At 52.4% G+C, this 12,164-nt stretch overlaps 2 protein-coding genes across 2 annotated transcripts in view; one reads left to right on the forward strand and one right to left on the reverse strand.

Annotated features, from left to right (window-relative positions):
* Nucleotides 1-8,170, forward strand: part of Map4k1 (mitogen-activated protein kinase kinase kinase kinase 1) — a 15,657-nt gene extending 7,487 nt beyond the window's left edge. The window contains exons 9-21 of the mRNA XM_048791252.1: nt 19-120; nt 939-1,023; nt 1,847-1,923; nt 2,013-2,073; nt 2,987-3,095; nt 3,182-3,240; nt 3,424-3,527; nt 4,304-4,478; nt 4,730-4,792; nt 4,980-5,069; nt 5,150-5,220; nt 5,827-5,882; nt 7,997-8,170. Of these exons, the coding sequence (XP_048647209.1) occupies nt 19-120; nt 939-1,023; nt 1,847-1,923; nt 2,013-2,073; nt 2,987-3,095; nt 3,182-3,240; nt 3,424-3,527; nt 4,304-4,478; nt 4,730-4,792; nt 4,980-5,069; nt 5,150-5,220; nt 5,827-5,882; nt 7,997-8,066 (1,122 nt within the window). The 3' untranslated portion in view covers nt 8,067-8,170. The remainder of the gene's footprint in view (nt 1-18; nt 121-938; nt 1,024-1,846; nt 1,924-2,012; nt 2,074-2,986; nt 3,096-3,181; nt 3,241-3,423; nt 3,528-4,303; nt 4,479-4,729; nt 4,793-4,979; nt 5,070-5,149; nt 5,221-5,826; nt 5,883-7,996) is intronic.
* A 79-nt stretch (nt 8,171-8,249) lies between these two features.
* The window catches only part of Ryr1 (ryanodine receptor 1), a 107,632-nt gene continuing 103,717 nt past the window's right edge, over nt 8,250-12,164 (reverse strand). The window contains 8 exon segments of the mRNA XM_048791254.1: nt 8,250-8,473; nt 8,601-8,652; nt 8,824-8,924; nt 9,014-9,078; nt 9,483-9,639; nt 11,367-11,501; nt 11,656-11,802; nt 12,104-12,164. Of these exon segments, the coding sequence (XP_048647211.1) occupies nt 8,378-8,473; nt 8,601-8,652; nt 8,824-8,924; nt 9,014-9,078; nt 9,483-9,639; nt 11,367-11,501; nt 11,656-11,802; nt 12,104-12,164 (814 nt within the window). The 3' untranslated portion in view covers nt 8,250-8,377.

Here is a 12,164-nt window from a genome sequence, read left to right on the forward strand (position 1 = left end):
GGGTCCTGGGGGCTAATTTCCTCCCACCCCCTCTCAGAGCCCTCACTCTGGAACCCAGCTTCCCGGGAGCCTGACCAGCCCCCACTGCTGCCCCCTAAAAAGGAAAAGATGAAGAGAAAGGTGAGGCCAGCTGTGTGCCTTGGGAGGGGGCCGGGACACCCAGGCGGTATGGGAGGGCGTTGGGACGACTAATAATCATAACGAGGGACATGTGTTGTTGAACACTTCTCTTCTTCTGTGCCGAATGCTGATACCTTGTCTTTCCGTAGTATCACCCTTCAGAGAGACAGGCAGTCATCACAGGCCAATGCAGTCCCAGCCATTCAGAGGGTGGGGCAGGAGGAGCAGGAGTTTGTGAGTTTGAGGCCAGCCCTGGCAACCGCGTAGGGAGACTCCAACTTACACACACATAATAAATAGATATCCCAAAGGTAGAGATCATTGACCATTCACGGATGGGGAAACTGAGGCACAGGGCAGGTAGGTAGCTTGCCCAGGTGGTTTATATAGCAGTGCCCCTTATCCATGGGGGTTATGTTCTAAGACCCTCACGGGATGCCAGAAACTATAGTATCAAACCCCACATATGTATTTTTCTTATATACACATAATTATGATGTTTGTTTGATGAATTAAGACACAGTAAGAGATTAACAACTATAATAATCGACTAGGATAACTTGAACATTACACTGTAGTGAAAGTTGTATGAAACTTGTGATTTCTTCTTTATCCCTGGAATTTTCCATGTCATATTTCTGGACCATGGTTGGCCGTGGGTATCTGAGACCATGGAAAGCAGACTGGGAATGGGGGTGAAGAGGCAGAGGTGGGGTTTGATCCCTGGCACTCTGGCGACAGAGTCTTAACCACGGCATCTTCCTGTTCCCCGCTCGCTTTGTCTGGATCTGCCGCCGGCCCCTCCACGGCCTGCCCAGGGATGTGCCCTTCTCGTAAAGCTGTTCAATGGCTGTCCCCTCCGGATCCACAGCACAGCAGCCTGGACACACCCCTCCACCAAGGGTGGGCCTTTCCTAGAGTCCGGCAGGGCCTGGGGTGGGGTGGAGAAGCCAAGGGGTGAGGGGGCCCGCGGAGGAGTTTTAATGGCAGCTCAAGGGCAGGGACAGGGGAGGGTCTTGGTGGGGTGGGAGTGGCAGGGAGTGGAGACCCCAATTGTATTTGGCTTTGAGGATCCAAGAGGGGAAGAAGAGAGAGGAGTTGAAGAGTTAAAATTGGAAAAATTAGAGTTTGGGGGTCAGGGTCCCCAAATCTCACAGAAAGGATAGAGTGTGGGGGACAAGATGGATGTACAGAAGGTCAGCTGGAGGTTCATGATAGACTGTGGTCAGCATTTCGTGGTTAGGAGATTTAGAGATCAGAAAGCTACAGAGAAGAAGAGTTTGGGATCAAAGATGTAGAGACAAGGGTCAAAGTTAAAGGCATAGCGTCAGAGTTCGGGGGTGATGCTGGGCAGATAAAGTTGCAGTTGAGGTTGTCAGAGTTTGGAGATCAGTGTGAAGACAGATTAGCAGCTGGAGGTCAGAACTGGGGCAGGCTATCTGGGGAGGCAGGTCTAAGGTTGGGGGAGGAACTAAGGAGACAGGGCCAGGTTCTGTATGTCAGAGAAGAACCACCTGAAAGTGGCAAGTCACTTTCACTTTCTCAGGAGACCCTGAGACTGGCTTAAGGGACTCAGATTGGGGGAAACAAAGGCTGGGATGAGAGAGAGAGAATAAAGGGCTAGAGCTGCGGCCTCAAGGCCAGTGTTTGGGTTCAGACAGGCGGGGATCTGGGAGGTCCCCAGGACGAGATAGGTCCCAGTGTCCTCCCTGTCTGTCCTTTCCAGACCAGCACCTGCTCCTCGGGGCTGAAGAAGGCATTTTCATCTTGAACCGGAATGATCAGGAGGCCACGCTGGAGATGGTGAGGGACGGGACGGCCCCAAGGGTTGGACAGGGCTGGGGGTGGGGGGCGCTAGGGTGTTACAGGAGCCATCTCCCCATCCTCTGCAGCTCTTTCCTAGCCGGACCACCTGGTTATACTCCATCAACAATGTCCTCATGTCCCTCTCAGGTCTGTCTGTGGGTTGTGGGGAGAGGCGGGTTCAGAAATTAAGGGCCAAGGGTCAGGGGGTTGGGAGGTAGATGAGCAGAGCTTAAGAAAATTTAGGCTGCCCTTGAACTGAGCCATGGCTTCAAATCCCACCCAGTTTTCCACCTTGGACATAAGGCAAGAGCCTGTTTCCTCGTGTGTAAAACAGAGCTGACGCTAGGCCTCAAGTCAGTCTTGAGGTAATTTCTACAATAAATTAGTGTTTAAATAGCTTCAATATTCAAATGGCCATCAGAAGTTATTCTGACTTTATTAAAATAAAACGAGCAAGTTATAGATTTTTAAAAATCTGTGTCATTGATTTGTAAATATTTTGTGTAAAAGAATTGCTAGTTTTGAGAGAAACACCAAGTCAAATAGAATCCATGAGCCACGTAATGTCACATCTGTTATAACAGACTTTAGAATTTCTAGATTTTTTTTTCTTAAACTTTAATATGTGTAACTCCATCTTACTGGTTAAGTGTTCACAGTTTAATTTCTAACGTGGCCACAAGTACTATGAGGGTAGGGAACATATTCAGTACTTTTTACCGGAGCCAAGTACAGCACCTGGCCAACTCTAGGCCTTTAAAATGTATCGAGGGGCTGGGGATGTGGCTCAAGCGGTAGCGCGCTCGCCTGGCATGCGTGCGGCCCGGGTTCGATCCTCAGCACCACATACAAACAAAGATGTTGTGTCCACCAAATAAATAAATAATTAAATATTTTTTTAAAAAAATGTATCGAATGAGAAAGGAATGAATGAAAAGCACTCTCGATTTGCAGTTGTGGGAGTTTCAGACAAAGGTCTGGGTCCCCGTGAAGCGATGGGGGAGAAGAGGTGGTAGCGGGGTCCTATAACTGCTTCCCCCCACATACATACACACTGCAGGAAAGACCCCCCACCTGTATTCTCATAGCATCCTGGGCCTTTTGGAACGGAAAGAGACCAGAGCAGGAAGCCCCATCGCTCACATTAGCCCCCACCGGCTACTGGGAAGGTAACAGCCCCCAAACGACACCCCAGGCCCTGTGATTTCCCCTCCCCCTGTTGTTCCCACCCGTTCACACCTACCTCCTCTTCCAGGAGAAACATGGTCTCCACCAAGATCCAGGACACCAAGGGCTGCCGGGCGTGCTGTGTGGGTGAGCCAGAACCCAAGGGGCGTGCCGGGGAGGCGGGGCGTGCCGGGGAGGCGGGGCATGCCGGGGACGGGGCTTGGGCTGCATCCTCTCTGGAAGGCTGCAGAGTTCGTGCTTTGGGCCTAGCGGGAGGAGAGCAGGGAGGAGAGGGAATTGACCCTGACCCATCCTTGCCCACCCCCACAGCCGAGGGTGCGAGCTCCGGGGGCCCATTCCTGTGCGGGGCGCTGGAGACCTCCGTAGTCCTGCTCCAGTGGTACCAGCCCATGAACAAGTTCCTGCTGGTCCGGGTAAGGGACTTGGGATTCCGAGTACTGTGGACTCTGGACAGGCAGTGACTAGGGCCTTCCACCCTAGTTGCTTAGTTGTAGAGCTCCCTGAAGCCCCGCCTCCGTAGAGGCCTCGCCTACCACTCGCACTTCACAGGGCTTCTTGATTCTTAAACTCCGCCCTTCACACCTGGCCCCAAGGATTTCTCAGACTCTGTGCCCAGCCCCAGATTTCTAAGAAGATCTCATTCAGGACCTGTTCCTTTCTTTGAATATCTAAGAAGATAGGTTTTTACTGTCCTTGAGGCCCTGTACCTTGGGGGTCCCTGCCTATATCCAGGTTTCAATCAAAGCCACACACACTCTGAAGCCACACCCCTCGTTTTCTGAGGAGGCCCCAAACCCTCTGAGGCCTCTGACACCTTGAAATTTCCAGATAGCACCTCTCAAGACTGTGGGCCCAGGATATACTTCAGAAGTCCTAGGCCTGCGCAGGCGCTGTGGTGCACGCCTGTAATCCAGCGACTCCGGAGGCTGGGAAAGGAGGATAGCAAGTTCGAGGCTAGTTTGAGTAAATTGGCCAGACTTAGCGAGACGGTCTCAAAATTAAAACAAAATAGGAAGGGCAGAGGCTGTGGCTCAATGGTTGAGCGCCCCTGAGTTCAGTCCCCAGTGCGACAAAAAAAAAAAAAAAAAACAAAAAAAAAAAAAAAGTTCCCTAGCCTTATAGCAAGGCCAGGTCCCTCGCAAGCCACTCCCTGCTCCCACTGATCCCGTCCCTGCCCTGCGGCCAGCAGCAGGTGCTGTTTCCACTGCCCACGCCTCTGCCAGTGTTCGCGCTGCTGACCTCGCCAGGCTCCGACCTGCCGGCCGTGTGCATCGGCGTGAGCCCGGGCCGGCCCGCTAAGTCAGTGCTCTTCCACACCGTACGCTTCGGTGCACTGTCCTGCTGGCTGGGCGAGATGAGCACCGGTGAGTGGGCGGGGCCGAGTGGGCGGGGCTGAGCGGGCGTGGGCGGGCTTATCTTGAGGCAGTACTGACCCAGGAGTGGGACAGCGGGTTTTATTTAAATGGTGAGATTTTCAGGATGGGGCTTGGGTGGTGGGCGGGGCCTGGCCTACTTGCAGGGGACCTGAGCACTGCCTAGTGAGACCCTGGTCTATGGGAACCATGTGGGAGAACAGAGAACCGGGTGGAGTTGTTTCTTAACTCCCGTCCTCTAGAGCACAAGGGAGCAGTGCAGGTGACCCAGGTAAAGGAAGACATGGTGATGGTGTTGATGGATGGTAAGAGCCCCTGCCCGGCCCTCCCTGTTTCCCTGTCCAGGACCGCGTCTCTCAGAAACCCTGAGCCCCTCCGGGCCGCGCCCCACGGCTCCCCACCCCCACTTCCTTCTTGGCTTTTCACACTGAATTTATTGCCTGCTCATCAGCGAAGCCCTCGGTTCTTAACACCCTCGTTCTACTTGGCCAGGCTCCCTGAAGCTGGTGACGCCAGAGGGGGCCCCAGTCCGGGGACTTCGCACATCTGAGATCCCCATGACGGAACCGGTGGAGGCCGTGGGTATGTGCAGAGGTGGGGTCCTGGGGGCGGGGATGAGGCTTGAGTGAGTCCCAGGGGTAACCGCTGCTGCTTCTCTCCAGCTATGGTCGGGGGCAGGCTGCAGGCCTTCTGGAAGCACGGAGTCCAGGTGTGGGCTCCAGGTTCCGACCAGGTAAGCTCCTCCCCTCCACGCCAATCGGCCTGCCTCGGTCACGGTCATCAATGACATTTAAACATGGGCTTGGCGTCTTGGATGGAACCTTCCTCCAGTTTCAGTGCAGACGGAGCCCCTTCTCTGCCCCACGGTCTCCCCAAGCCCAGTCTTATCATGTGATGCTGTGCAAGGGAGTTTCCTTCTTTCTGAGCCTCTAAGCCCTGACTGTAAGGTGGGGGCCAAGAGCATGGACCAGAAACCTGCACTGGAACCAGCTGAGTGACCTTAGACACATGACTTCACTGTCCTGTGCCCCACTGTCCTCCTTTGGAAAATGGAGGGGAAGTGGGGTTTATCTCATAGAACACGGTATCAGATTCTACCCTTGCATTTTAATGTTTTGTTTAATCTTTACAATAACCAATCAGATAGGTACTAAGATTTTGCAGGTTAGTAATCTGAGGCACAGAAACGTTAAGTAACTTGCCGGAAGTCACACGGCTGGTACATGGTGTTGGATCTGATGGCAGACACAGAAACCTCTCCTTGTTCTCCTTAAGGGAGACGTGTTGGTGGGGAGTGGGGAGGGATCTTCTGTCACTGACACACTCATTTTCTCCCCAGCTGCTGCAGGAGCTGAGAGACCCAACCCTCACCTTCCGTCTGCTTGGCTCCCCCAGGTACAGTGGTGGGGAGGGGGACAGAAGGTCCAGAGAGGGAGCTTCTGATGTGGAGAGGGCTTCCTGAGGTGTCACAGCCACCCATACCTTTTTGTGGGGGACACATGGGGGATTGAACTCAGGGGCGCTCGACTACTAGCCACATCCCCAGCCCCATTTTGTATTTTACTTAGAGACAGGGTCTCACTGAGTTGCTTAGTGCCTTGATTCTTGCTGAGGCTGGCCTTGAACTTGCAATCCTCCTGCCTCAGCCTCCTGAGCCTCGGGATTACAAGCCACCCATAACTTTGACCTGGACAGTCATGTCTTCCTGCTTCCATCCCTTTTCCCACAGTTTACTCCCTGCACAGCAGTCAGGGGGAATTTTCATTTTGTATTTTTATTTTAACTTTTAAGCCATTGAAATAATTATTTTAATTTTTTATTTTGACATAAATTTAAATTTGCAAGAAGTTGGAAAAATAATACAAAAAAAATTCCTGAATCCCTTTCACTCAGATTCCCCAAAGAGTAACTTTAAAAAAAAAACACATCATTTTTGTTTTATCCATTTTTTCCCCCTTTGATCCTGAGGACTGAACCCAGGGCCCCTCACATATAAGGCGCACACTCCACCAGGGAGCACAGCCCCAGTCCCCTTCCTCTCTTTATTCTTATTTATTTAGTTAGTGATGGGGATTAGCCCCAGGGTGCTCTTTATCATTGAACTATATCTACTTTTATTTTGAGACAGGGTCTCACTAAATTGCTTAGGGCCTTGCTAAGTTACTGAGGCCTCAACCTCCAAGTCAGTGGGGTTGCAGGTGCACACCACCACACCTGGCGCCTTTTTATTTATTAATATCAGCATCATCTCATGGATTTCTATTTCACTCTATTCATCTTGTAATCTATTATAATTTTTTATCTTGAGGCACAAATAGTCTCGGATTTAGCCAATGGGAGGCTCTGTAAGGGGCTCCATTTTTTTTTTTTTTTTTTAGATAAAGGAATTTTAATTATCAATCCTTTCAATGGTTACATAGTTCAGAATTTACCTTAAGATAATGATTGCAGGGGTCTGGGGCTAGGGCTCAATGATAGAGCACGTGTCTAACACGTGTGAGGCGCTGGGTTTGAGCACCACGTAAAAATAAATAAATAAATAAAATAAAAGTATTGTGTCCATCTACAACTAAAAAAATATTAAAAAAAAAAGATAGTGACTACACAAGGTTGACTGGATATGGTTATAGAGATATCTGTTTTTAACAGCGTTACTGAGATATAGTTCTCATAACATGTTCCCTGTGCCCTTTAGACGTGTTGGGGGGGCCTTTTAACAATCTAGGTCTGACCATCTCACTCTCTCTCTGCTTCAAATCCTCTCGAAGCTTCAAGGGAAACACTCAGTACTGGCCTCAACACACAAGTCCAGCCACACCCAGCCTCTCCTCATCAGAGGTTTTGCACATCTGTTCTCTCTGCCCAGAACACTCTTTTTTGTGTGTGTGGGGGAGATGGGGGTACAAGGGATTGAACCCAGGGACACATAACCACTGAGCACATCCCCAGCCCTTTTTTTTTTAAATTATATTTTAGTTGTAATTGGAGACAATACCTTTATTTATTTTTTTGTGCTGCTGAGGATCAAACCCAGGGCCTCACACGTGCTAGGTGAGCACTTTACTGCTGAGCCCCAACCCCAGCCCCGCCAAGCCCTTTTTATATTTTATTTAGAGGCAGGATCTCAGTAAGTTGCAGAGGCTGGCTTTGAACTTGCGATCGTCCTGCCTCAGCCTCTGGAGCTGCTGGGATTACAGGCGGGCACTACTGCATCTGGCCCCAAACTTACTTTCTTGTTCTTTTACCACATTCCTTCCTGAACCGCCTCAGGCTCCCCTGTACATTCTTTGGGGAACCTTACCTGTCCTCTTGGGGTGAGTCTCTCTGCCATGCACCCCCTGCTTCTTTGCACCCATGTGATCATTGATTTCTGTTGCCCTCCCTTAGATGGCAGGCTCCACAACCGTAGGGACCACGTCAGTGTGGTCATTGTTCTCCCCAGCATTGGATGGCACGTCCCTATTAACTTATCTTGTGAATGAACAGATGACCTGCTTCTCCCTTCCCAGGCCTGTGGTGGTGGAGACGAGACCAGCGGACGACCCCACTGCCCCCAGCAACCTCTACATCCAGGAATGACCCTACAGGGTCTTTTAGGAACGGGTCCCTGCATCCATCTCTCCAAAGTACACACTAGTGGTCATGTCATAGCCTCATCTTCTAATAAATGTGACTTTAGCCTATGCGGTCATCTTGTTTTTCTGGGGGGGAGGCAGAATTTCTGGGTGTTCTCTCCCCCCCAATTTCAACAACCAACAGTGATGCCAGGGGGTATAGCACAGATTTTATTTCTCCAGTGCAAGGTCACCTCGCCCTCAACTTCCTTGAGGGCAGGGGCTGGGGGCTTTCGGTGAGAGTAAGGCACTTGAGGTAGGGAGGTGGGGGCCGCCTCAGCTGAGCTGGTCCTCGTACTGCTTGCGGAAACAGTCGCCGGCCGGGAAGAAATCCCAGCATCTCTCCTGGTACATCTTCCAGACATAGGACTCCTGGGTTGGGGGAGGAGAAGAGTCCTTTGGTCACGTCTTGATATTGACTTAAGCTTTCTACTGTCACCTTTCATTGGCCTGATATGATAACGTCCCGGCCCATTGTCGTTCATTAGCGCCCCCTTACCTGACCCGTGTGTTCAGTTTCATCCTTGTTTATCAGATACATCAGGAAAAACCTGAGGGAGGGAGGACACAGGCCAGAACCGCTCTTACCTTCTGATTGGCTGGCTGGGAGCCCCACCCACGTGGACGCCACACCCCCTTCCGTAACCCGCCCCACTCAGTAGCCACCCCTGGGCCACTGGCCACGCCCCCGCCCTCCCGATTGGCCAGCGGCCTGTGCTCACATGTAATTGGCCAGGTTGTGCTCCTCCAGCGTGTGGGTCTCAAATCCGTGAGGTGTAGTGTCAAAGTAGTCGCTGCCTATTCCGCAGATGAAGCACTTGGTCTGTAGGTGGTGAAAGACAGCAGAGTTGAGGCCCATTTGGCCACCCAGCATCGCATAATCCCTCTGGGAAACTCCTAGAAATGACCCACCTCCATATCCTCCTTGACTTGCTCTTGCTGGTCTCGGAGCTCACCAAAGGCATCGATAATCAGACCTGGGGAGGCAGAACGCAGGTCAGGCAGACTCAGACCCAGTTCGGACTCCTCCTAGTCCCAGCTACCTACCTTTGGGCCGCGCCTTCTACCCCCTATCTCCCCAGTCTCACACTACTTGCTAAGAAGAATAAAACTTGGTGTTTATTAAGCACTTACTACAAAACACTTAAAAGGTATGGACTTAATTCTCATGCAACCTGATGAAGTTAAGCACCATTAATACCCCCATTTGGCAGATAGAGAAACTGAGGCCACTTGCCCAGAGTTTCATAGTAGAGAGAAGCAGACCTGAAACAGGAATCCATGGAGACTGGCTCGTGGTCTGCATTCTTTTAGCCATGGAGCTGGCCCCACTCTGGACATTGAGTGTCCACTCCCACCCACCACCTCAGCCAGCACTGACCTTGGATGATGGCCAGCAGGATGATGATGACGAAGAAGAAGAAGGTAATGTCGAATACCACCCGGTAGAGCTCGTATTCATCACCCGCTGGGTCCTCAATCTCATCCCCAATGCCTCCGCCAGCCCGGACACCCACATACATGTGAAACAGGTAGCACTGGGGATGGGGGGCATGTGGTCACTCACTCCACTGTGCAGTGGCCATTCACTGAGTACCAGCCAAGGCCCTGGGCTAGGCAGGGCTGGACACCAGCAGTGATAGTGACAGCCTAGAGCCTAGTCCTCTCAGGGCGCATAGATACTGCATCAGTGACAGCCCAGAAACGGTCAGGGCTATGATAGACAGGAACAGGCCGAGGCCAGGCTGGGGGAGGCAGCCATGTGATCAGTGTGAGCTGGAGAAGGACAGGAAGCCTCAAGAGCTCGCTGAGCTCCTGACCCCTTCTAGGTGATCAGTGAGGCTTCCTGGAAGGGGGACTCGTGTGAGTGGAACCAGAAGGAGGTGTGAGGTGCGTGGCTGGTGGGAAAGAGGGTTCCAGGCAAGAAAACCACAGGCGCAACATCACCATCGGGGAGGAAAGGCTCAATCTTGCAGACGGAGGGTGCAGCTCAGGAGAAGAGCACGTAGCCCTCCGTGTGCAAGGCCCTGGGTTCCATCCCCAGCACTACCAAAAATAAATAAAATCTTATTCCCATGGGGAACTGAAAGAGGTTTGGTGGGCTGAGATGTGGATCTGCTCTGGGCAACAGCAGGGAGCAGCAGCAGGAGAGAGATGATCAATAAAGCAGAGTCTGGTCACATGGGCACTGCAGGCCCAGGCCCCAGCAGCGGTCAGGGAGGGCTTCCTGGAGGAGATAGCATTTGAGTTGAAAGGTGAGGGGTCATGTGAAGGGATGTGCATGTTGTGCCTGGGATGGGGGCACTGAGAGAGATCAAGTGCAAAGGGCCTGAGTCAGGAGGAAACATATGGTCTTAGAGACCTGAAAGAGGAACAGGCAGCCAGAAAGTAAAAAGCAAGAGGGATTGTGGTTAGACTTACACAGAGTAGACTCAGGATTTACCCCCTCGCCCCCGCCTTTGTAAGCCATAATGAGGCTTAAGTAAGAGCTAAAATCACTGACTGATGGGAACAAGGCTGTGGGTGGGAGGGCCAGTCTGACAGGGCCTCAAATGTCAGGCCGAGGAGCTGGATTTACAGGTCATTTCCTGAGATAATGCCCTGAAATGAGTCTTTTAATTGTGTCCCTGCCTCTAGTAGGTTAAAGCCAATTTGGGTTACGATCACTGTTATTAGAATAGAAGAAAAAATATAACTATCTGCACACTGGTACTTTTATTTAGGAGCACTTAACCATGGAGTCACACTCCCAGCCCTTTTTATTTTTTATTTTGAGACAGGGTCTCACTAAGTTGCTTAGGGCCTCACTAAGTTGCCGAGGCTGGCCTCAAACTTGCAGTCCTCCTGCCTCAGCCTCCCTAGTTGCTGGGATTACAGGTGTGTGCCACCACAATCTTGGGCATGCTGGTGTTTTTAATTACAGGTTGATAGTGACTAACATCTACGTAATCTTAATGCATGTCAGGCACTATTCAAAGCGTTTTTTCCCTTGGTGGTGCTGGGGATGGAGCCCAGCGCCTCCCACATGCGAGGCAAGCTCTCTGCCCCTGAGCTGCACCCCCAGCCCAGTAACACAGAGTTTTACTTCTCAAATAATATCAAAACCATATCTGGGGAGCACTAACCGTGGGTCTGGCCCCTTAGACATATCAGCCGTCTGAGCTGTCACCAGCCCAGCAGGCAGCTGCTGTTAATAACCCCCTTTACAGACAGGAAAACAGAGGCCAGTGATCTGCGGGGCGGAGGGGGGGCTGGGGGGGCTCACCGTCATCATATCGTCACACTTCATGTCGGGCTCGTCCTCGTCCTCACTCTTGTTGTAGAACTTGCGGAAGAAGTTGAAGGCCACCACGGTGTACAGGTAGACCACCACCGCTAGGAGGCCCACGGTCATCACCAGCTGGGGGCAGGCAGGGGAGGCTCAGCCCACAGGCCTCACTGCCCCCTAGGCACGGCCCGCCCTCCCTGCTCCTGCTGGTCCCCAGCTGCCCCATCCCCACTGCTCCACCCCACTACACTGCCACCCTTGTCTCCCCAGGTCCTCTCCACCACACCTGCTTCCCGTTGTGGGTGACGGAGGAGAGGATGGTGCGCAGCGTCTTGACTCCCATGGCGATGTCCAGGAGGTGAGCGGCAAAGAAGAAGTTGTTGTAGTGGCCCAGGAGGGACATCACCATGTACCAGCCCAGGTACAGGAAAGACTGCGGGCATAGGGCGCCTGGGGTCAGGGAGCCTGCAGGCGCTGAGGGACTGGGGTGCCCTCCCTGGGGAGCAGGTGTGTGGAGGGCTGGGGGCCTCTGAGCTGGGGACCTCGGGGGCAGCGGGGAACCTCTGCAGAAGGCAGGGTCTGGGTTCCAAGCGCACCCTGAGGAAGCTCAGGGCTGAGAAAGTACCTTAGGATCACAGGGACTCAAGAGTCACCCTGAGGGTGGGGACACAGGACTGGAACCCCCCTCCACCGCCCCACCCTGCTGGCCCCTCCCCCCCACGGCCCCTCCTCACGTTGTCCGTGAAGATGACACCGAACTTCCAGATCTGGTACTTGACATCGATGGACATGAGC

This window comes from Marmota marmota, unplaced genomic scaffold (genome assembly GCF_001458135.2).
Source record: "Marmota marmota marmota unplaced genomic scaffold, marMar, whole genome shotgun sequence".
NCBI lineage: Eukaryota > Metazoa > Chordata > Mammalia > Rodentia > Sciuridae > Marmota > Marmota marmota.